General features: G+C 38.4%; 1 protein-coding gene and 1 non-coding gene across 2 annotated transcripts; both read right to left on the bottom strand.

Annotated features, from left to right (window-relative positions):
* Nucleotides 1–4,682: 4,682 nt before the first annotated feature.
* LOC130033344 (nephrocan-like) lies at nt 4,683–25,239 on the bottom strand. The gene is made up of 3 exons (XM_056124993.1): nt 25,051–25,239; nt 14,254–15,155; nt 4,683–5,130 (listed from the first exon to the last, which is right to left on the bottom strand). Exons 1-3 carry the CDS (start codon nt 25,237–25,239, stop codon nt 4,683–4,685), a joined length of 1,539 nt encoding a protein of 512 aa, XP_055980968.1.
* LOC130033915 (U6 spliceosomal RNA) lies at nt 16,375–16,481 on the bottom strand. The gene has a single exon (XR_008794019.1). It is a non-coding gene; the product is annotated as a U6 spliceosomal RNA (small nuclear RNA).
* Nucleotides 25,240–25,608: the final 369 nt, after the last annotated feature.

Below are 25,608 nucleotides of genomic sequence, written 5' to 3'. Positions count from 1 at the left end.
ACCCATCCCCAACCTCCCACTCCCATCCTCCCACTGTTGTAAGTTCAGTTCTTTAGACCAGTTCAGTCTCTGTTTTGTTGGGCCATTTGTTATTCCCTTACTGTTTCTTTGTGTCTTACATTTGGAAGAGAGCATTTTGTATCCAACCCTCTCCTAACCTCACTCTGCATATTACTCATCAGATACATCCAAGTGGTGGCAAACTGAGATTTTTCATCCTTTCATACAGGATTCTATTGTGAATGTATTTCATTGTTTCTTTATCTAGTCATCTATTCTTGGGCATTTGGGGTTGCAGAAAGGGATGAAAAGAGCCTGGAGGAATCGGTTGGGATGGGAGATGTGTGCTGAAAGTAGATAATGGACCAAAAATGATAACCTCTCAGTATCTGTATTGCAAACCATAATGCCCAAAAGTAGAGAGAGAGTATGGGGAATATTGTCTGCCATGGAGGCAGGGGGGAGGGTGGGGAAGAGGGTTATACTGGGGATATTGGTGGTGGGGAATGTGCATTGGTGGAGGGATGGGTGTTTGATCATTGTGTGATTGTAACCCAAACATGAAAGCTTGTAACTATCTCACGGTGATTCAATAAAATGAAAGAAAGAAAGAAAGAAAGAAAGAAAGAAAGAAAGAAAGAAAGAAAGAGAGAGAGAGAGAGAGAGAGAGAGAGGGAGGGAGGGAGGGAGGGATAGAGAAAAGAGAAAGAGAAAGAAAGAAAGAAAGAAAGAAAGAAAGAAAGAAAGAAAGAAAGAAAGAAAGAGCCTTTTACTGTGGATCTGTGCTGTGCACTGAAAAACCTCAAGGGGTCACTATTTATATATTGCCAACATATGACTGGAGTCCTGTTCATTGAGCAATGTCTTCATTTGAAGGGAGAAGCAAATTACAAGTATGGGAGCAGTTAGAAAAATGTTTTTCTTGAATAAATAGCAGTACTCTTACATTAAAAAAATGTTTTTCTACCACATATTTAATTCAAAAGATCTGAGGCAATTTATTCAGTTCCAAAAAATTACCACTAGGAGAGAGAATTATAATGTCCATTATATTACAAGGAAACAGAGGCACAGAAAGCTTGCTGTTACTGTCCTCCCATTCATTGTTCATTGATTTGCTCGAGCGGGCCCGGTAACGTCTCCATCGTGAGACTTGTTGTTACTGTGTTTGGCATATCGAATATGTCACGGGTAGCTTGCCAGGCTTTGCTGTGTGGGCGAGATGCTCTCAATAGCTTGCCCGGCTCTCCAAGAGGGGTGGAGGAATCGAACATGACTCGGCCCGGCTGGCTGCATTCAAGGCAAACGCACTACCCGCTGTGCTATCGCTCCAGCCCCACAGAAAGGTAACAGAGGAAAAACATCTCAGAAATTGTATATCCCTTTTTCTTATCTACTGCTAGGTAATCTTTCTGTTCCATCATATTTAATAAATATAGCCTTATAATCCAGATGATTTCTATTCCGATGACACTCTGCACCCACCTTTCAGGATGTCAGAGTGTTATCCTGTGCTCTGTGTTTCATTCTTTCATACAGATTATATGTGCCGTCTTTAAATCCTGGTTTGTTAATGCTTTCCAGGGTGAATAACAATATATATATTTAAATATCCATATTAAAAATATATAGTTATCCCCAAAATCCATTTGTTGAAGCGCTAAGCCCCAAGGTGACTATATTTAGTAATAGGTCCTTTAGGAGGTCACTGACCTGAAATGATGTCATAACCGTTGGGTCCAAACCTCCGTCTTTATCAGAGGAGACGTGAGAGAGCTCTCCCTTTGGACCCACAGCCTCAGTACAACAGGTACGGTGCTTGGCTTGCACACAGCCAACATGAGTTTGACCCTGCACCCTACATGGTCCCCCAAGCCTGCCAGGAGTGATCCATAAATGCAGAACCAAGAGTAAGTCCTGAGCACCTTCGAGTGTGCACCTCTCATCCACCCCCTCTCCCCCACAAAACAAGCTCTTCTTCTTCCCATGTGTGCAGAGGCAGAGTAAGAGAGCACATGGAAACCAGAAGAGGCCTCACCCAAACCCAGTTATGATAATATCATCATGCTGGGTTCTACATTCCAGAAAATTGCTGTGAGGAGCAAAATGATTTCTCACAAAAATAACTGTGAGAAAATTAATTTTTCTTGTTTAAACCATCTATTCTGGTATTTTGTTACCTTCTTTCAATAAGACATATACAGAAATTTTCTATTCTAGACATAGTTTTTAAGTGGAAGGTGCTAAGTGGATCTTAAATAACCTGCAAATGCTACTGTAGAAATATTACTGGATTGAAGTAACAGTCATTTCTGACAGGAGGGAAAAAGGAGCTCACAGGTAGTGCTTTGGATAATACTCAGGGTTCCACTGATTCTTCGCCCCAGTTGGCGGTTCAGTGTAAGGGTCTAAGGATATGATTCTGCTTCTGCCCTGAGTGCAAGGGATTGCCCTGAATATCCCACAGTGCTGAGGGTCTCAAGGGTCCTATCCAGTGAGTCTAACAGGATCTTGTGTTACCAAGAATCCAAACAGGTCAGGGACATGCGAGGCATGCACCTTAATTGCTAATGAGGGTACATCTCCTGACTTGTTACAATTATTTGTAAAAACGCAAGTACAATCAAGTTCTAGAGCTGCCACTTCCTGTAGATGTGAACCTGTCACATCATTCCTATGAGCTTGAGCTCCCCTGGCTATAAAAACTAGTTTGCTTTTTTAAGCCCTTCCAGTTTAGGACTTCTGGTTATTAATATCTAGGCAATGTTAGTACACTTGGATGATTTCATATTGTGAGCTGTTAGCTTTAGAATTGTAGATCTAACACATTTTTTAAAAAGTTGAAGTTCCACACTATAACAAGGAAAATCATCTTAAGAGTTCCTTTAAAACAGTACTTCTGTGCTTTATGTATTTAGAATGTCCATGTGGCAAGGAGTACTAGAAACCACAATATACTCATAGTTTTCCTGCACTGGGAATGAAACTCCCTTACCACCTCAGTCAGCCAATCAAGTTCTCCATCAAAGAGGCCTTGTGGTGGGACGGGTGTGAGTCGGGGGGGCGGGGGGGGGGGGCGGGGGGAGGTTGATGCTGCATCTTCTTCCTAGCTCTGTGTTCAGGAATGCCTCCTAGCTATGTGCTCAGGGACTAAACCTGAAACAGTTGTGTGTAAAGCAAGTACCTTACCCTTTGTTCTATCTCTGCTGCCCCATGGAGGACCAGTTTTACAAAGACTGGGAGAAGAAAATATGGACATAAGCAGGTCATGCAAATTTTGTGTGGCATGTCTAAGTTTTAAATGGCACTCGAGAGAAAGTTTTATTTTCTGATGGGCATCTTTGCTCCTGTGCTTAATTTCTATTTCCTTTCTCTGTCACTGAGGGTGATTTTATGGATAACTTCGTAAAATACTTCAACAAGTAAATCTTACTTATCAGAACAGAAAGAATGATTTGCTTGGGATTTGTGAGTCTAGTATCTTCACAAATAGATTGACAGAAGAAAAAATGTACTACTGTCCATACCTCTATTCCAAGGGAACTCTCAATACATCAGGTTATCTAAAAGAAAGGTAGTGTAGAGATTGTGATCAACTCAAAGAAAACTCAGTATATCTCAAAGCATAGCTCTTTCCATAAGGGTTGTTGTAGGGGATATGTGTAGTCTTAAAGGTGTCAGCTTACAGTTTCCTTTTAGTTTCTCATTGTTTTTTCTAACTGTCAAATAAGATCTGCTGTCCCTTAGATCAAGGTGCACATATAATTCAAACTGGATCGATGAGCTACTCTCCCTCTGAGGATGTGACTCTTGAGTGACCCAAACATCTGATCCTAGAGAGATCACTTCATTCTGCAGGAGAGAAATTAAGTGTGTCTCTCCCTTACATCTTCTGCCTGGGATCCTGGAGCAGGTCTTATCATCTTTCTTTCCATTTTGTTCAGCTTTTCCTTTGATTCTGTGAGCTAGGCCCAGTCTTTCCAGTACTTTCTTTCTTGCTTTGTTCACAGCCAGTTTTTTGTTTTTGTTGTACTTACATAAAAGCCTGAAGATGTGGAATCTATAGGACTCCATATTTAAAAACCCAGCACTTTTTATTTGACAAAGGAACTACTGTATCTACAGGAAGTTATCAAGATGGCAGTTTTATTTGATATTATTATTTATGTAGGTTTCAGTATAAAACAAATACAAATCACATTTAAAATGGAAGGAATCATTTCTTCTTACCATTGTTTCTTCCTACTTGCCCCCCACCTCAACTGATTTTAACCCTCATTTAAAAGAAACTTAAGAAAACAAAAAGAATTTTTAAAAAGGAGAAGCATCTTGTACATCTAAATGCGTTGTATATTGCTGCTTAAGATCACTGAAGAACATCTACAGCACAGATGATTTTCAGGGAAGTGTAACTACTCTGCAAGGAAATATAATGGTGCACATATGTTTTTTATTGAACATTTATCTGAACTCATAAAACTGATAACACGAAGAGTGAAGACCTATGAGCAGTACAGATTCTCAGTGATAACGTGTCAGTAAGAGTTTGTAAGCAGAACAGGTCTGTGGAAAATTCCTCTACCTTCCACTCAGTTTTGCTGGGATCCTAAAACTGTTTGAAGAATTAAATCTATTTTTAAAAAATTAAGTAAACATTTCTAAACTATTAATGAGGCTCATATTTAATCTAGCTCATAGTCATAATAGTCATCATCCATGTTGATTTTGATGCTGGTGTGGTCTTCTGGTTTGGGTTTCTTTTTGGTGTCTTTGCTTTTCTCAGTCTGATGTAAGTGATGCTCACATTGCCTCATGATCTTCTTGGAAGACATCCAGCTCTCCCCTTGTCGTTCAGCTGGTGCTGCACATTGTCCTCCCCTCACGTCTGTGCCTTTAGCTTTCAGGACCTCTCTGGCTCTCAGGAGACTACAGGTGCAGTTCCATGGGTTTCCATCCAGATACAGGTGCCTGAGGCGAGGCAGCCCCTCCAAGGCTTTCAGGTCTAAGGCAGAGATCTTGTTGTTCCTGAGGTTTAGAACCTGAAGCTGCTTGAGATCCTTGAGCTCCCTCTCAGCAATGTCCTGAATGGCGTTGCCTTTAAGGTCCAGCCTGGCTAAGGTCTCCGGGAGCCTGGGAAGGCATGAAGCAGGATGTGAACGAGGCTGTATCGCAGTTCTTCATTACTAAAAACTCAAAATAAGCAATAGTCACCCTTTCTCTACAGTTCTGTCCTACCTGAAATTAGGGAACAAGCTTCATTTTGAAAAATTAATCCTAAGTGCAAAATTATCTTAGTTGATAGGATTTGATTGGTGTTTTGTTATTGTTGTTTATATGTTTTATGAAGGAGGGCACAGGAGCACACCTGGTGATCCTCAGGGCTTACTCCTGGCTCTGTATTCAGGAATCACTCCTGATGGTGCTCTGAGGACTATGTGGGATGCCTGGATCAAACCTGGGCAGCCACACTCAAGAAAAAAGCCTTACCCACTGTAGTATCTCTCCAGCCCCTAGGTATAGGTTTTTAAAACCCCCTAGATATAGGTTCTTAAACTATTTTCCATAGGTTTTATTTTCTCATTCTCTTATTTTTCTAGTTTCTAACCATAAAGCTCTGTTTTTCTTGTCGACTGAGATACATTAAATAAATTACAAGAAAAATATTTCCAATAATTTCACTGTCAAAAACTCTAATTCACTATTTTATATTCAAATCAAAGCAGTCAAAATGTTGTTCTTTCAGGCTAGAGTGATAGCACAGTGGGTAGGCGTTTGCCTTGCACGTGGTCGACCCGGGTTCGATTCCCAGCATCCTATATGGTCCCCCGAGCACCACCAGGAGTAATTCCTGAGTTCATAAGCCAGAAGTAACGCCTGTGCATCACCGGGTGTGACCTAAAAAGCAAAAAAAAAAAAAAAAAAAGATGATGCTCTCTATGATGTATAAGGAAAATAAATAAAAATAATCATGCATTTTCTGGACTATAGGTGGTGCTAAGGAGACCCCAAGACCCCTCTGACAATTCTAGGCCAACTAAGCGGGTACTTATGACTCAGACCCTTTTTTGGTGCTAGCAATTTCTAGGAATGCACCCAGCCATGTGCAAAGCAAGCACCTTACCTGCTATACCATCTCTCTGGCTTAGTTTAGCACATATTTTATCATATTTATAAGAGTAAAAAAAAGTAAGCCTTAGACTCTATAAACAAAAGGATCTGCAAAGTATTTTCTCTCAGTTATATTATAAATATAATTTTAATGACAAGATTTTTAAATGTTAAGTAAATATAGAATATTATTAAGAAACCAAGATTTGCATTGTTAAAGGGGAAATAGCACAGCAGTAGGGCGTTTGCCCTGCACGTCTTCACTTTAAAAAGCAAAAGTTGGAGACAAGGCTGATTCCATGTGTAGAGTGCAAACTAGAACCTCTGAGTGAGAATGTAATGAAAAGTTCTAAGATGAATGAACAGAACACTCATCAGGATGGCTACCATCCAGATACAGAATATATCAAGGACTGGAGAAAGTAAACCCTGTGCCTCATTGGTAAGAATGGAAGCTGGTGCGTTCAATATGGAAAACAGAATTGTGACCCCTCAAAATCTAACAAAAATTACTGTATGATCCAACAATTCTTCTTTTGTGTATAACTCAAAAGAGGTGGAAGCAGAGTCTCAAAGAGATACTCATATGTCCATGCCAAACACTTATGCTGAATTTACAATAGTTGAAATATGAAGCAATTTGAATGTCCAGTGACAAATTAGTGTAAAAGCAAAATATGTGTCCACAGAGAGGGAAGACTATTCAGCTCAAAAAAGGAAGAACACTGGATTAAAGAGGTATCCCAATATGCTGAGTACACGCTCCGTTCAAGTGGCCAGAGTTCAATCACTGGTAACACATGGTAAGCACCCTTAGGAGTGACCTCTGAGTACTAACAGTTGTGAAGTAAGCTCTGACATGGTTTCCAACATAGATATACCTTCAGATACTATAGTAAATGTACAAAATAGAGTAGGAAAACCTGTCACAAAGAAATAAACTACTGTATGTGAGAGTAGAATAATAGTCATCAGGGAGTTGATAGCTATCACAGACTGAGCAATAAGGAAGTGTTTGATGGGTATATACTTTCAGTTTTACAAAAGATAACATTATGGAGACTGATTGTACAACAGTGTAAAAATACTTAGTAATATTGAACTGTACACTTAAAAATGGTTAAGGTGGTCAATTTTATCTATTTTTCCCCAATATTTTGACCACAATTTTAAAAGAGAGATGGAACTATGTCATGAATATAGACATTATCTTGTAAGGGGTCTCAATTAGCTCAAGTTTGGGCCAAGTTGAATATCAAAAGAGGCTGTCACTGTCACTGTCACTGTCCTCCCGTTGTTCATCGATTTGCTCGAGCGGGCCCTGTAATGTCTCCATTGTGAGACTTGTTACTGCGTTTGGCATATTGAATACATCACGGGGAGCTGGCGAGGCTTTGCCATGCGGGCAAGATACTCTTGGTAGTTTGCCCAGCTCTCCGAGAGGGGCGGAGGAATCAAACCCAGGTCAGCCAGGTCGACCACGAGCAAGGCAAACGCCTTGCCCACTGTGCTATCACTCCAGCTGCAAAAGAGGCTAGAAACTGTAAATGATTATAATACACTAAACAAATTCCTACATCCATAATAATAATTTTAACAAATAAGGACAAAATATGGAAAAATAAAAAACAAAATGGAATGATCCCAAATACATAAAAGTAAACTATGACTAGGCCTAAATTCAGGTTGAGCACTTATAGGTGACCTTTCTCACTTTAAGCATATTAATGCTTTAGTTTTAAATAGTTCTGGCTTTATATTTGGGGAGTGGAGGAGAGCAGGGGAAATAAACTGTGGATACCAACCAATTTCAAAATGTCATGTGACTGCTGATTTAAAAAAGTACAGTGTAACTGTATGACTGAAACCTAATCATAAACAGCTTTGTAAGGGTCTATCTGACAGTGATTCAATTTTAAAAAAAATTTAAAAATACAGTATAAACTTGAAAATCCTCTGTTACTTTATATTAAGTGCTGTTCTTTTTATTTAATGAGATATAAGAATTGTGACATTTTTATAGGATGGTAGGGGATAAGAATATTCCAAAGACTCTTACTTGTTTTCTTGTAGTGTGAACACCCTGGGTATTCATTCATGTCTCTTAGTATTCAGTATAACTTAGTATAAGTTATAGTATGTAAATATAAAAAAAATTTATCATAGTGATATGATTGCTATGTCAAAGAGAAAAGAAAATAAATCCATAGTTTTTGCTTTTTCAGAAATCCATTTTTTAGTCCATTAAGTACTTTTGAACACTCGCATGTTAAAAAAGTTTATATATGTGTACTTGATACTGTTCTACTACTCTGCCTGAGATTCTGAGGTAAGTGAACCAAACAGACACAAATTTCCATCCTCATGGGATATAAATCCTAGCATTAAGTGGGGTGGGGACAGAAAAAAAGAAATATAACATATATAAAATTATCAGCACAAAGAGCAAAATTAAAGAGGGTGATAATACTTTATGAGACTATTGTAATCTGGTTTTCCATAGTACTGATTTTGTCAATTTTGGGTAAGAATTTCATTCTAGAATGCTGACTTTTTAGAATGTTACTAAACCTAAATTTTCACATGGGATTTTCATTTTTATGTATATGTTTGTCTATGTTATCTATTTGCATTCATAGTCTAACCTATATAATACATATACAGAGCTAAGTATTTGTACTTTTAAAAAATGCCTCCTGTCGCCTTCCGTTTGTTATTGTTTCTGTAGTACCTAGGATTGTACACATGTGGTTTCACACTTGGTTTTGGTGTTTGTACACGTGGTGTTTGCTGTGCTCACCAGGGATCGAACACCTTGTCACAGAGTTTGAACACCAATGTGTTCACACACACACACACACACACACACACACACTTCATTACTCTGTGCTGACTTTAGCATGCTTTATTGTGATACGGAGGATCCCAAACAACAGAGCTGTAAGGCCATGTGAGGGATTAAACTCGTGACCAGATCAGACTTACCCTTGTAAGGCAGCACTCTTTCAGTGATCCATATTCGAGGAACCAGAATTTGTGCTTTTGAATATTTTAAGTTTTTTGTTTTGGGTTGGGCCCACCCTGCAATGCTCAGGGCATACTCCTGGCACTGTGCTCAAGGAGGTTACTCCTGGTGGTGCTGAGGGAATCATAGATGGTGCCAGAGATCAAACCAAGATCAGCTGTGTTCAAGCTGTGTTAAGATCGTTAATCCCTGTACTGTCTTTCTAGCCCCATATTGTGAAGTTTTATTCATTGAAAGTTCTTTTTCAGGGACTGAGAAGATAGCCCAAAGGGCCGAAATGCATGCTTTGCTTGTGCAAGACCCCCAAGTTTAATCCTCAACACCACATGCTCCCCTCCAGCACTGCCACGTGGTCCAAGCACCAGCCCATTTCTAGGTCAGGAATTTAACCCTCATACCCAGTTGACTGAGTTTTTCCTGGATAGCACCAACTTCTTGAGCATTGCTAGCAGACTCCCTATGCACCTCCCCAAAACAAATTAAATAAATAAAATGCATCTCAGTTAAAATAAAAGTTACCTAACAACATAGATTAATCTACCAGGGAAATTCATTTCATGATTTTTAGCAGTTTGATTACTAAGTTCCATTTAAAATGAATCCAAGAATATGTAATAAGAGCTTATTAAGGTCTACATTTAAAAGGTATAGACAACATCTCTTATGTACAGGCTTTATTGATTGTCTTTCACAGAAAGGTGGACTATTAATTGTAACACTGAGCAAACTCTTCCTATTAAGAGCACAAGAAAGTATCACAAGACAATATCACCAGAGATGTAGTAGAGAACCAGAGTCCCAACTACCTAGTAAGACTTCAGTTCTAACTTGGGTGGTTCTGTTTACCAGTCTATTGATTTCAGTCCATTGGTTTAGGTAAGTTACCTAGCTTTTTAAAACTTAAAACTTCTGATTTTTTATCCTGCGGATAATAGTGCTCAGTAGCACTGCAGCACTGTCCTCCCGTTATTCATCAATTTGCTCAAGCAGGCCCAGTAACGTCTCCATTATGAGACTTGTTGTTACTGTGTTTGATATATAGAATATGTCACGGGTAGCTTGCCAGGCTTATACAGAGTAAATAAGTCACACAATAAAAGTTAATGAAAATGAGCAAGCCAAAATCTCCTAAAACAAATATAATTATTCAGTTGTGGACTGAGTATCCTAAAATTTTCCTGTTCTTGAGATTGTGTTGTTTTGTTGTTTGGGGTTCTCCCGCCACTCTTGTTTCTATAAAATTTATAGCAAGAAAGATATTGTAAGAAAAATGAGTAACAATCCTAGTATTGTGGTGTTTGGGAAGCCCCTTATTGTTTTGAAGTACGTGTGAGTTATATTAAGAAAAACATGTTTCTAGAAATGTATTATTTTCTTGAGGAATTGTCTGTTTTGAAAATAAAAAGGGAATACACCCCATTTAGCCAGCAGATGGCACTGGAGTATAAAAAAGATGAAATGTGACTTGCATTTGTTTGTAGGAAGATTCTGGATTTTTGAGTTACTCAAGAGTGCAGGAAGAAAAGGTGCTGTGACTTAGTTGACTAAGCTACCAATGAAAGAAATGTGAAGTGGAAACAAAGTGAGATCCTGCTCTTGGGTGTTAGGATTAGTGTAGTTACTGTTGATGGTAGATTATAGACTGGTGATCATGAGGGAGTTAGAATTCCTTGATGCCATAGTTAGAATACTGTATTTAATTCTGATTCTACCACTCACTAGCCATGTGACTTTGAGTAAATTTCTTAATACACTTTTTTTTTGTATCGCTGGAGCGATAGCACAGCGGTAGGGCATTCGCCTTACAAGCGGCCAACATAGCCGATCCGAGTTCGATTCCTCTGCCCCTCTCGGAGAGCCCGGCAAGCTACCGAGAGTATTCGATATGCCAAACACAGTAACAACAAAGTCTCCAATGGAGACGTTACTGGGCCCGCTCGAGCAGATCGACGATCAACGGGAGGGCCTTTACCTTTACCTTACCTTACTTTTTTTTTTACTTTTTTGGGTCACACCCAGAGATGCTCAGGGGTTCCTCCTGTCTCTGCACTCAGGGATCACTTCTGGTGTTGCTTGGGGGACCATATGGGGTGCCAGAGATGGAACCCGGGCCAGCCACATGAAAGGCAAACACCCTACCTACTGTACTATTGCTCCGGCCCCAAATTTATTAGTACTCCTAACTTTAATGTCTTCATCTGTAAAATGAAAGAATTTTATTTTACAGTAAAAGAATAGATTGTTGGGGGTGAAGCAATAGCACAGTGGGTAGGGCATTTGCCTTGTACGCGGATGACCCAGGTTCGATTCCCAGCATCCCATATGGTCCCCTGAGGAAAGCCAGAGGTACTTCCTAAGTGCAGAGCCAGGAGTAACCCCTGTGCAACCCCTGGGTGGGACCCAAAAAAATAAATTTAAAAAAAAAAGAATAGATTGTTGTAAAGAGTAACAGGGGAGAGTACATGTATTTAAGTTCACAAATGGTCTTAGTAATCACTTAGCAAATATTGGCTATTACTTTGTCTCAGCTAGCATGCTGAGGAAAATATAGGAAATATTTGAATGTATATGTATTTAAGGAGTGGGGAGATAACTCAAAGAACCAGTATGCAAATTTTTTATGTGGAATACTTGGTTTAGTCTTCAGCACTTCTTGGTCCCCTGAGTATTGCTGACTGTAGCAAAAACAAAAAAGAAAGAAAACCCCTTGCAAACCTCTTTTGCCATTATCTTCTTGATAAAATATAGCATGGAGCATAGTAGGCAAAAGAAGGAATCTGTGATAACGTTTGTGATAGGAGTAGGTTATGTTTGCATTTTGTTTATAGAAAACTGAATTTTAAAGTGCAATTTTGTGTATGAATAAGAAGCATGCAAATAAGAAGAAAGGGTATACTGTTTAAAACTTACTAATAAAAGTTTTAAAATTCAAATGCAAGCTAAAGGTTTTATTGTGTTTTAATTCTTTGTGGGTGGCGAACTACCAGAAACTGTGCTGGCTATTCCTACTTTTCCAATTAAAAGAACAGTAGGAGTAGGGAATTGTAGGGGTGGAAGTGATGGGGAAATTAAACTCACCCTGCACAATTCCTTGGCAGAACTGACTGTTGTGTTGCTTAATTTAAGCCACAAAGGAAAGTCCAAACCCACCTCTTAAACTGCTCATTGTCCTTGCTCATTAGGTTCTCAAACTGGCCGCGTATTAAACTCATCTGTAGCTCTTTTTAAAACTAGAGCTTCTGAGAGCTTTTGAAAACTAGGGATGGGTAGACCCCAACCCTGGGGTGCCTGATTTAATTAGTTTGAAGTGAGGTTTGGACATGAGTATGCTTTTTAAAAGGTATCTAGATAATTCGAATGTGAAATCAGATTTGTAAATTGCTAGCTCAGGCTTGCAATTCCATTATACACTCCACTGGGTAAAAGCATTCTGCTCTCTGTAGTCACCTATTAAAACACAAACATCCTGGCAGGAGTAAATAATTAAGTACTTTTCACTCATTAAACTTAGCAGGAATACTTAACTAAAAGCCTTCTAAAAGTCACCCAAATAGAAAAATCCACTGAGTTCATAATTTTGCCCATGGCAGTCATTGCCTTCTGAAAGTTCATATATGATATAATCCTTCCCTAACCTGCTTGATAAGTTTTTAATCTTCTGTTTTTTTTTTTCTTGGAACAGAGGCATGCAGTTATATAAAGTAAGACAGAGCATAGCAGAAAAAAATATTTTAAAAAACACTATTGAACCCTTGAAACACTGAAGGCATTCTTGCCTTAGACTCTTGTATTGGTGGTTCAATCTAGAACCGAGTTTCTTTCTTTTTTTCCGACTTTTTCTTTGCTTTCTCTTTTCTTCTTTTTAGGGGGGGTGTGTGGGTGGGGAGATGTGGTAACCCTGACAATGACCAGAGGTTACTCCTGGCTCTGCACTCAGGAATTATTCCTGGCAGTGCTAATAGGGCTTTATGGGATGCCGCTGATTGAACTCAGGTCGGTGGTGTGCAAAGCAAATGTCCTACCCCCTGTACTATTGCTCCGGCCCCAAAACTAGTTTCTTAAACTGGATAGTATAACTGAATGTAGGGCTAATGAAAAATTTGACAACACTAAAATGTTCTAAATGCACAATGATCAAAAATTCATTCCAAGTCAACCTTGTCATGATTCTGAAGTGTTTCTGGCAGTGTTCACTGTGTTGATTTCTCAGGCAAAAAAAAAAAAAAGGTGGGAAATAGAAAAATGTTCAAGAAGCCTTGGCCTAGAACATTGTCCCTGCCACAGCTAAATTCTTCACTTTCCTCCAATGCTTTCAAAAATGTAAATATTTTGATCCTACCCACAGCCCTCATTTTCCCTCATGTTCTGTTTTGTTAGTAGTCAAGCCTGGATCTAGTCTGCTTGTTGAAACCAAAACACAACCTTTTACAAGTACTAACCTTTCATTACGTTAACATGTCTCCAATGCAACTTTAAATACTTGAGATTCTATATCTCACCTGTTGTTGTCTTGTCCCACAGATGATGTTAATTAAGTCAGCATAAAATTCTGCTTGAGGGCTAGAGATGGCAAACCTCTGTGTAAAGCTTTTTTGGGGGGACGGGAAGATTTGGGGCCACACTGAGAGTGCTCAGGGATTGTTCCTGGTTCTATGCTCAGAACTGATCCCAGGTAGTACCTGGGGGACCACACGTGGTGCCGGAGACTTGAACTGGGATAGGCAGGACATAAGGCAAGCACCTTAACCCCAGTACTCACAAGTTGCAGTTTAAAGTCTTTACCTGGGAGGGGGGGGGGGGCGTGGAGTAATAATACAGCAGTAAAGTGCTTGTGTTGCATGTGGCCAACCCAGGTTTGATCCCAAGCCATTTGGTCCCACAAGTCCCTAGAAGTAATTCCTGAGCACAGAGACAGGAGTAACCCCTCAGCATTGCCAGGTGTGGTCCCCAAATCAAAATAAATAATAAAAATAAAATCATTATCCCTAAAGCCCATTTTTATATAGGTGTGTAAAGCTACATCCAAACATGTAACCCTTATCCATTAATTTGTGTCTGTTCTAATTTTCTTGCTTGGGAAAATCTTGTGGCAGTTACGGTAAGTGATCATGTACACTTACCTTAGAGGAATGGACAATAGCAGGTTCTGTTCCAGAGCCAGGTTGGACAGTTGAGAACACCTTTGCAGGGCTCCAGCTTCAAACAAGCTGACAATGTTGTTGTCCAGAAACAAGTGTTTCAAGTCTCGGAGGTCCTGAAAGTCTCGAGCTGTAACTCTTTGAATTAGATTACTGCTGATATCAAGTTTTTGTAGTCTAGCTGGTAATCTGAGAGGCAATGTCTTAAGCTGGTTTTGGGACAACTCAAGAGTGGTTAAATTGGCAAGAAGCTGTGCCCCATCAATGGAAGAAAGTGAGTTTTCTGACAGGTAAAGATGGGAAAGATTCTCCAAGTGTTTCATATCTCGAAACTTTACCACTTTGAGCTGGTTTCTCTCCATCTTTAAAGAGAGCAAGGATTTGGGCAGATTGATAGGAATTTTCATCAGAAAGTTGCCACTGAAACTGAGAAACTGCAAAGACGGAAGAGAATTAAAGAAATTGACTGGTATAAGATGTAATTTATTATTCTCTAAACTCATACGTTTCAGATGAGGAAGGATCAGTGGTCCAGCCACAGACTCAATACTGTTGCCATCCAAGATCAGATTTTGCAAGGAGACAAGGGAGGAGAGTGTACTGGCTGGAAGGAGAGAGAGGAGGTTGTTTTTAAGTTCAAGGATTTTTAATTTTTTCAGTCCTTCAAAATCAGATTCATGTAGGACATGTATTAAATTATCGTTTAGTTTTAATACTTCAAGATTACTTGGAAGAGAACCAGGAACTTGTCTTAACTTATTTTTCCAGAGTTCCAAGGTCTTCAAGGTATGAAGAGTTTTGAAAGTGTCCTTTTCTACGGTCTCTGTTCCACTGGCCAGCAGAATGAAATCTTCTAGAGCGAACATTTGGATGAAATTTGATAACTACAAGGAAGGGGGTTGGGGTAGGGAACAAAAAGCACACATTAAGATTGCTGCAGAAAAAAATATACTGTCATCATTAGATAGCAAATAAACACATTGTCAGAAACATTTGTTTAATTATTTAACGCTTTAGGATTTACCTAAAATTATCTCGAGAACAAAGGTAGAACCCAGTTTGGGGCTGTTTTTATTTATGATTGCTAACAGGATGAAATATAAAACTATTTTAAGCACTTTGGCGATTGGTGTTAGATAATCATATGTCTAAAATTTGACTATGAAAATCTGCAAATCACGGTACTTTTAATAAAATAAAATTTTAAAAATATATTTTAAGAACTTTCACACACTATAGGTGACAATATGTAAGACTGACCAACTTTGGCTGTATGTTATCTAACCCAGCTAGTTCACTTCTAGACAGAAATATTTACAAATTATGCAATGATTTATGCAATAGGATGTTGGTTGTTGCATTATTTCAGATAGCCTAAAGACTGAAACCACCTGCAAATCTTTCCTCAGGCTGTTAACAGTTACTAATTCTAGAGAGCAATTTTACAAAGCATTTTCACTATCTATAGTTTGGACTGTTTAGGTTCTTATAATAATTTGTATTTTATATTTTTGTTAATGTAAAAATGTAGAAATATTAAATGTGCCATATACTGTAAAAGCTGGCTTAACAGAGAAGTATTTTCAACTGTTAAATTTTAGAAAAGTGGCTTCCCTGTTCCTTATTTTGTAATTTGCATCTTGTGACTAAGAAAGATCCATAAAAATGTGAACAGGAGGGCCAGAGAGATAGTATAACTGGGTGTTTAGGCATCTGCCCTTGCATGTAGCTGATCTTTGATCATTCCCCAGCGTTGCATGTAGTCTTCTGAACCTGCCAGGAGTGAGTCCTGAGCACAGACTCAGGAGTCATTCCTGAGAACCACTGGATGTGACCAAAAAAAATTAATAAAAAAAATGAAATGAACAGGATACTTGTATCAGGCTCTCCTAAATTTTAAGTGTTAGATACTTACCAAATTAATATGTCTTCTCTATGCCAGTCTCTCAACTTGACATCCAACTGTATGTTAAAATGATATGATGCATAGTATTTGAACATAAGATCATGTTTAGGCAAAAAGAGAAATTGTTCACTTTTTCTTCAACTTCATAAAGTTTTTTTAAAATTTTTATTAGTGAAACACCATGAGGTACAGTTGTAAAAAATATGGAACGCTTCATGAATTTGCTTGTCATCCTTGCACAGGGGCCATGCTAATCTTCTCTGTATGGTTCCAATTTTAGTACATGTGCTGCCGAAGTGAGCATCAACTTCATAAAGTTTTCCAAAATTTCCAAGCTGCTTTAGTATTAAGTTGGAATTTTTGTTTGTTTGTTTGTGGGCCACATTCAGCTATGCTTAAGGCTTACTCCCAGTTTTGCACTCAGGGATCACTCCTGGAGGTGACCAGGAGACCATATCTGGTGCCTGGGATGGAACCAGGATTGACTGTGTTGACCGTGTACAAACTCCTAACTTGCTGTACTATTTCTTATGCCCCTAAATTTATTGTTGTTTCTTTGTTGTTTTTTTTTTTTGAACCACCTTAGCTGTGCTCTGGGCTTATTTCTGATCCATGCTCAGGAATCATTCTTTATGGGGTTAGGGTATTGGAAGATGGGTGAAGATGCTGGGAAATGAACTCAGGTCAGCTATATTCAAGACAAGGACTTCACTCACTATTTTCTGGCCCTTAAGCTGGAAATTATTTTTTTAATGTAGGAGTACTGCTATTTATTCAGCCATTTTTTAAGCTGATTGAATTGGGCATAAACTCCACATTAATTTTTAAAATTTTTTTAATTGAATATCTGTGAGATAGACCACTGCAAAGTACAGGGAGGTGGGGGAAGGTAGCCCATCCCGACTCCAAGAAAGCCTGGAGATTTCAGAAACAAAACCCCCATACAAGAATTTTCAGCAGATTATTGGTAAGGTCAGTCCTGAGATGGTGGAATGAGGCTGGGGGTATGGCTGCGATTTTGGATTGTGGGAGAAACAGTTGCTGGGGACTCTGCTTGGGTGGGCACCAGGCTGAACTGCCCTCCTCCATTTTACCCCTGTATGTTCAGCTTTGTGCAGCTTTTGATCTCTTTTGATATTGATATATGGGTCTTTGAAGCAAGCTTGGTAATACAGCTCACATGGTGGTGCTGGAGTTGGTTCGTGGAAGCACTCCAGTGCTTCCAGGAGTATTAGGAAGTGGGTAAATCTGGAATTTTTAATGCACAATTTTATAACTTCCATACTTACATTTTCTAAACCTGTGATTCAATTTTGTAGCTGAGGCCAAAGTAGATTCACATGACTTCATAGTGGGCTTATTTTTGTATCACATATTTATCATGTAGGTACTTATAGTCAAGGAAGACCATGATGTGAATTATGGTATTTTTAAAGTATTTTCTGATATAACATTAGAAAAATTTTGTGTTAAAATTTCATAAACTTAAGATATTCATAATAATAATTTTTTACCTGCCTTGGACTACATACTGCTGTTAACATTTGGTGTTTTTATTGGGTAGCATGTTTGTCCCCCCTCAGAGAGCCAGGCAAGCTACCGAGAGTGAGAGTATCCTACCTGCATGGCAGACCCTGGCAAGCTCCCTGTGGTGTATTTGATATGCCAAAAACAATAACAAGTCTCACAATGGAGACGTTACTGGTGTCCACTGGAGCAAATCAATGAACAATGGGAGGACAGTGGTACAGTGCTAGAGTGCTACATTGATTAGATCTAATTCCAATAATCATACCATTTTGTACTTTTCTTTGTTTTTCTTTGGCCACACCCATCAGTGCCCAGGACTTAATCTTGACTCTTCACTCAGGGATCACTCCTGGTGAGGCATGCATGACAAAATGAGGTGCCGGGATCAACACTGGGTTAGCCACTTGTAAGGAAAGGGCCCTATTCACTGTACTAACTCTCATGCCCTCTTTTTGTTATTGGACTTGTTGGGCTCAAAAACTTCTAAAAACTCTATTATTAATTTTCTTATTGAATATATTTCTATTATCAAACTTGAAAGTTGAGAATGTCAACATATTTTTACATTCCATGGCCCTTTCTTATACCATTTTCTAATGCATTTTCCATTGCTATTGGTCTACAATTAATGTTTTTCAAAAGAGAATCAAAATGTGGAAACTAATAATAGAAACCATCCTAGAAATGCAGAGATTTTAAAGATTATCTAGACCAAACCTCCCATTTAAAGGATAAAGAATTTCAGGTCCCCCCTCCCAAATAAAATAAATGATCTGTCCACGGCTCAGGGTTCTTATGATACTCTTACTTTTTTAAAGTGCCCTGGTGCCCCCTCGTAGGTTTTTTAAATGTGAAGTCAGAAATAACTTTATACATAGATTTTTCATTTCTTAAACAGTTGTTCTCCTCCCCCAGGAACTTTGTGATTCTAGAATTTCCACTTTTGTCTGAGACTCCACAGATCCCAAGATTGCTGAGTATCTGACAGGTCTCAGAGATGACATAGCTAAAAATAGGAAATTTATTGGGAACAAGACAAAGGATGATATCAGAGCTTCCATTGAATCTTCATTTCTCATTGGCCTTTAGGGAATGGCCTAAATAAAATATACAGTTCATATTCTTAATTGAATCCAGTGGCTAATTGTCCTATTAAGATCCAGAGAGAAGGTTTTTATTTCCTTTTAGTCAGAGTCATTCAGATACATATCATTATTATTAACCTAAAATGAGTACCATTGTCTAAGAATTTACTATGTTTAATCCTTTAAAAGGTCTAAACTTAAGCAAACTATTATTACTTTTCGAGAAAGTGAAGCTAAGATTCAAAAAGGTCACAATTCAAGTACGTTTGGCTAACAAGTAGAAAAATTAAGCTTCAAACCACAGGTTTGTCTTATTTCAACATACGTATTTTTAGCATTACAGCTACCAAAAGCATTTAGCAGAAGAACATGAAGTTAGGTGACAGATGGCAAGGAAGGCACCCACTGATTTTCAACTTCTCAGTTGAGTTTAATAGAGCTTGCAGGATTTTGCCATTTTCTCAATGCCTGTGGCAAGAGATGCTTTTGCCTAAGAGCTAACCTTGGGGCTATTGGCAGTTTTTAGTGTTGTACAGCAAATATGGAAAGGTGTTAACAATTATGCATAAAATGTTTATTATTACTCTGAGCTAAGTATCACTCCTACTACCATAGTTACATAGGTTGGTGTACCTAATCTATATGGAAATAAGCTGCAAGTTTTTTAAAAAGACAAGCAAAGTAAAGTAAAGCTCAGTGATAATTCCTACTGACTCTCCATAATAATACTTTGTTTCTGATTTCAATTGCAGTCAATCCCTGCTCCATACAATACAGGGCCTCACACCTTTCCTGAGCTCTGATAACACCCACAGATTCTGACTGCTTCAGAAACTTGTCTGAACCAAATCAAGATGATTAAAAAAAAAGGGTTAAGTTTTCCCCCCTCATAATCAAAGCAACTTTAATTTCTGTAAACCATTCAAAAATTCTCGCGAGTATAGAGAGTGTCTAAAAATAAACCGCAATCCACCTCTTTGGTGATAAGCTTATATGTATCATACCGAGGAGGAATTTGACGTAGCTTGTGATCACCCACAATCATTTCAATTGACTGCCACTGTAATAATATTCCCGTTTGTTCTCTGCCTTTGAGAGCACGTCACTTTGACATGCAGCAGTATAGATAACAGCACTGAGATTAATTTAATTATACTTTGTCTATGAGCGATAGCACAGTGGTAGGGTGTTTGCCTTGCACACAGCCAGTCTGGCCAAGGCAGGTTCGATTCCTCCACCCCTCTCGGAGAGCCTGGCAAGCTACCAAGAGTATTCAACATGCCAAACACAGTAACAAGAAGTCTCACAAAGGAGACGTTAATGGGCCCGCTCGAGCTAATCGATGAACAATGGGAGGACAGTGTTGTTTATGTGAGCACATGGGAACTGAACTGAACCTACACTCTTCAAAATAGTCGTAACCTAGGTCACTTAGCACGGGGTCCGTTGGTAGCTATGAATGGAGGGTACCCAAGAATGGAGTTAGACCCCTTCCTCACATTATACACAATACATGAGCTCACAATGGATCGTAGGCATGAATGTAAACGCCAAAAGTATGGAATTCTTAAAAGAAAAAAATAGTCATAGACTTTTATGGACTGGGATTTGTAAAACTATTTTACATATGATACCAAAAGAAGAAGCAAAAACAATTCAGATTTGTCAATGTTAAAAAACTTTTGTGCTTCAAAGGAAAATAAAGTGAAAAGACAGAATAAAAAAATAAAACCTTGTAAATAATATATCTGATAGAAGATGTGTTTAAAATAAATACCTCTTATGACTCAATAATAAGAAGGAAATAACCCAATTTGCAAAAGGGCAGAGTGGGATCTGGAGCGATTGCACCGCAGGTAGGGCATGAGGCCAACCCGGGTTCGATTCCCAGTATCCCATATGGTTCCCCAAGCACTGCCAGGAGTAATTCCTGAGTGCATGAGCTAGGAGTAATCCCTGTGCATCACCGCGTGTGACCCAAAAAACTTAAAAAAAAAAAAAAGCAGAGTGGCTGAGAGATAGGATTTAAGGTTCTTGAAGCATTATTTTAAATAAATGAAGACTATTTGATTCAAGGCCCGGCACCACGTATTGTCCCCTAAGCACTGTCAGAAGTAAGCCTTGAGCATGTCCATGTGTGGCCCAAAAACAAAAGAGAGGATTTTCATGTACAAATGACAGTAAACATAAGCTCAAAATCATTAGCTATTAGTGATGAGCAGATCAAACTATAATGAAATACCACATGACACCACTAGGGTAGCTATGAACGAGACAGCAAGCTTGGGAGGAAATTGAAACTGTCATATATTGCTATGGGAAAGTGAAAATGATGCAGTCACTTTGGAAAACAGTCTATTTTTTTTAAAATGTTAAACATATTACCCACAAAATTCTATGACTAGATAAGGTAAAGGCCCTCCCGTTGATCGTCGATTTGCTCGAGCGGGCCCAGTAACGTCTCCATTGGAGACTTTGTTGTTACTGTGTCTGGCATATCGAATACTCTCAGTAGCTTGCCGGGCTCTCCGAGAGGGGCGGAGGAATCAAACTCGGGTCGGCCATGTTGGCCGCGTGTAAGGCGAACGCCCTACCCGCTGTGCTATCACTCCAGCCCTATGACTAGATATTTACACAAGAAAAATAAAACTATGTCTATATAAAATGTTCATGAATATTCATATAAGCATTATTCATTATAGCTCAAAAGATGAAACAACATCAAAATTTTATTAATTTATGAAAAATAAGTGAAGTATTATACATTTATACAATGAAAAATTTCTTTTCAGCCTTTAAGATGAAGGGATTTTTAACACATGCTACAACATAGATGAACTTTGAAAGCATTATTTTAAATGAAAGAAGACTATCATATAAGCCCACATGTTTAGGGGGAAATTTTTATTCTTGCTGGGGAATGATATTTTGTGACCCTCTACATGTCCTTTACATGTATGTTTTCGTGAAAAGTTTTAATGGGCATCTAGACGTGTCTGAAACATAGGGGAGAGGTTCTGGATACTCTATATGAGAGCAATCACCACTTCAATAAAGTGAATTTACCAAAGAATAAAGTTTGTAGAAAATAAAGGAAATGACTGCTTTTTAGACTTCGTAGAAAAGCTCCCCAAACAAGGATAAAGTGATTGAAAAAGAAACTACAAAAAAAAAATTACAGAAAAGAAATATCCTAGAGGAATACTGAAGACATCAAAATAAGGTATCCCTGAGGAAGGCAGAGAGGAAGAATTTTAGAAAAACAGAAGTAAACCAATGTCTTAGAATAATTTCACTGGGTTGAGTAAAAACCAGATAGTGAAACATAGAATAAATAGATGAAAAAGTAGAGAGAAGAAGTGCAGACAACTCTTTCACTGAAAATTACAACTACAGGGAAATAATCACCAAACTGGAATTTAAAGAATTTTCTTTCTCTTGTAATAAAAGAAACATATGTATAAACCAGAACATAAGAGTAGTAATGAAAGAATAACTGAAGATGCAAGAGAGGAGAGAATGTTGGAACAGGGTCTGAGATGAACTGAAAAACACGGAACCAAGGGCATGCAAGAAAGAATGTCTTGACTTGGAATGGGGAATTGCTCATCCTCTGTCTGGAGAACACAGTGAAGAGGAACTAAAGGAGGAAATGTTTAAACATTTCAGTTGTGTCACAATATGCCAACGGAATAGGAGACCAAAAAGTCTGTGAGTATAAAGAAGGCAGAGATTACAAAGACAAACCAAAACTGAACTGAAGCTTTGAAAAAAGTACTGAAAAACTGTAGAACTTGATCACAGAGAAACAAAAGGATAAGTAAGTAAAAATGAACACATAGATTATCCTGAAAACCTTTAGTTTTTAGTGACTTTACAAATTTGTGATTATTTCAAATCATACATACATCTAGATGTTTATGGTTAGATTGTATTGTCCTCCCAGTAGCACTAGCTATATAGTATAGGAGAAAAAAATGGAAACTATTACCCTAACATAAAATTGAGACTTTGCTTAGATAAGTATCGAGAAAATTGATTATGAGATTAAAAAAAATAAAACAGAAGAAGTAGGGAAAGAAGATAGATAAGAAATAGGGCTATACTGGTGAAGGGATGGGTGCTCCAACATTGATTGAAATGTAATCATGAAAATTTGTAAGTCTGTAACTGTATCTCACTATGATTTGTTAAAATAGAAAGAAAGAAAAAGAAAGGAAGGAAGGAAGGAAGGAAGGAAGGGAAGAAAAGAAAGAAAGAAAGAAAGAAAGAAAGAAAGAAAGAAAGAAAAAGAAAAGAAAGAAAGAGGGCTGGAGAGATGGCTCGATGGGCTTAGTGCATGCAAAGGGATCCATGGATTGCATACTCCCCAGCACTGCTAGAAGGAACCCCTCGTCACAGAGCAGGACTAGCATTTGAGCATGGCCAAACGTGGCCCAAAAGCAAAATAAATAAATAAATAGGAGGAGGCTGAGATTCTGCAGGCAGGTACATAGCTAGAAGTCTTCGTAAAGTGTAAAGGTAACATTAGAGTCTGAGAGCTAAAAAGGAAAAGAGGCAACAACAACCAGGAAATGGTATAGAAAGTCAGGATTTTTGCTCTAGTAGTTGGAGGGATAGTGAGGATTATAATATAAGGAAGATATACATATGTTGTATATATCACAATGCACATTTACATTTTATGTATCATACCATACATTTTATATATGTAAATAAATTTCATTACTTTTAATTAAGTACAGATACCTGATTTATATTTCAGATGAAATAAAAGCATACATTGTTTTCACTAAACCCGAGCAAGACATAGCCATTAAAAGTAGGTTTTAAAATGAGTAATATTTTTTCTCAGAGTTTTTTATTTTCTTCATAAAATTCCTAGCTTCCATTGACCTACCCTTCCAAGAGACAATTAACTGAGTAAAACCAAAGAGCAAAAATATGCTCTTCACTCAACAAATGAGTTTGATGAAACATATAATTTCATCTTATTAGCTGCAAAGCAGCAGAGTGGCATCATTAGCAAGCTTAGCTAACACTTCAACTCTAGACATCTCACATCCTCAGAATAAATATTTGAGCATCTTGTCATTTAACCAGGTGTGTTCCTTGAATGCAGAGACCTGGTAGCGGTCACACTTGTCTGGCATTAGATACTCTTAGATTAGAAGAGGAAAATTAAACAGACTAGACATAAGTCTGAGCTATTGTGCTTTTGAGCTTCAAAATAAATGCCATGCCACATACTTTAAACCCTCTGTGCTTATGTAGCACCTGCATTAAAATTTCTTAACCCAGAAAGTGGGGGGGGGGATGCTCTGACCCAGTGCTTCTCTGCACCTGGATGGCAGAGAGCCATTTCCTTATCTTAGGGTTTGGATCAGTTAGGCAGAAGCAGCCACCTGTAAAGGGAAAATCAGAGAGCCATAGAATTTTCTGTCTCTTGAGGTCCTGGCAGAGCTTAACTGATCCAGCCTTCTCACTTTCTCAAGGTAAAAAGTGAGACCCAGAATTTTTTTAACTTTCCAAAGAGGGTTACCACTCTAGTGAAGACACTGGGATAAGAGTCCTACTCTGTTGATAGCTTTTAAAATTCCAATGGTCCAAATTAAAATTGCTCATGTTATAAAGGTCAGTCAAAATCTACACACTTTTTTTCAGTGCCTCTGAAGAGCTTAGCCTAAAAATACAAGTTACAATTAAAACACATGAACAAGAGCTATAGAAACATGGTCAAACAAAACATATTTCCTTCACATAAGATTCCACATAGATGCTAATACTTTACTGCTATGTTTGTATGAATAATTTCTTCTATGCTGCGTTCATCTCGATAGTCTTATAATGTTCTAAGTATCGTCTGCCTTCTGTATCATAAACAAAACTATTTTCCCTTTCTATAAGTGCTTGGTTTTTAATACTGGGGATATAAAGTGGTAGTATTCTCTCAGATTATTTCTGGTAAGAAAGAAGCAGTTTCTTACTTCTACTTTGCACCAACATTTTTTAAAGTTTTAAAATAAAAACTAACATATTATTAATGAGAGTTAACCCTTTCTTGGCTGCTTCCCTCAAAAAGAAACCTCCAGAAGCATATGCCCATCTGAGAAGTACAGAATGGCAAGGAGCTGGTATGCCTACCAAACTTGACAGCCTTTGCTTTTAAGTTCTGATCCCATAAATCATCTCTAACAACTCCTCAATTGCCAGTTTCCCTGCCTCACAAAGTAAAAACCGCAGCGGCTAGAGGGTTACCTGGAGGTGTTGAATTTTGCTGTGACTGATGTAAAGTCTCTTGGTGTTGGCAGGAATACCTGAAGGCACCTCTGTCAGTCTGTAGCATTGCACTGACGGCCCTGAGTCACAACTGCATCTTCCAGGACAGTTAGGCTGGACACCATCGCTAAGTGAGAGCAAACCCAGGAGAGCACAAAGCAGATACATCTTGCCAAGCGGTGCCTCTCAGGTAGCAGGCTAGTGGGTTGTTGGGGGATAGCTCACTCTTTATACCATGAAATCTGATAATAGAATCTAATGAATGTGTACTCTGTCGATGGAAGAAGACAGGCAAGAAAAAATTCTCAATTTACCTGGGTTAAAATGTTAGCAACCATGACAAAGAAGGGGGCTTAAACATTGATAAGCTGCCTTAATATTTGTAGGTGAGCAAAACCCTCTGTTATTTATGGCTTGGAAAGCTAATCTACAAACACCTCTATTATCTGTAGTTTCCTTGTTTTGTTAAATGTGACACTAGGGAATTAGTGGGAAAAGACAAAGGGCTGTTTTATAGTAGGCTATAAAACCTTTGAA

Source organism: Sorex fumeus, unplaced genomic scaffold (assembly GCF_029834395.1).
Source record: "Sorex fumeus unplaced genomic scaffold, SorFum_2.1 ptg000054l, whole genome shotgun sequence".
NCBI classification, from domain to species: Eukaryota; Metazoa; Chordata; class Mammalia; order Eulipotyphla; family Soricidae; genus Sorex; species Sorex fumeus.
The sequence above is the reverse complement of the archived record's forward strand: the minus strand, read 5'-3'. Positions and strand labels throughout refer to the sequence as shown.

Bases quoted from the DNA above. Each gene is read 5' to 3' on its own strand.
- LOC130033344 (XM_056124993.1), bottom strand. From the start codon at position 25,239: ATGTATCTGCTTTGTGCTCTCCTGGGTTTGCTCTCACTTAGCGATGGT. The intron at 15,156-25,050 runs GTAACCCTCTAG...CCTTCCTTGTAG, and splicing joins GCAAAATTCAACACCTCCAG to TTATCAAATTTCATCCAAAT. The intron at 5,131-14,253 runs GTAAGTGTACAT...ATGCCTTCCCAG, and splicing joins CTATTGTCCATTCCTCTAAG to GCTCCCGGAGACCTTAGCCA.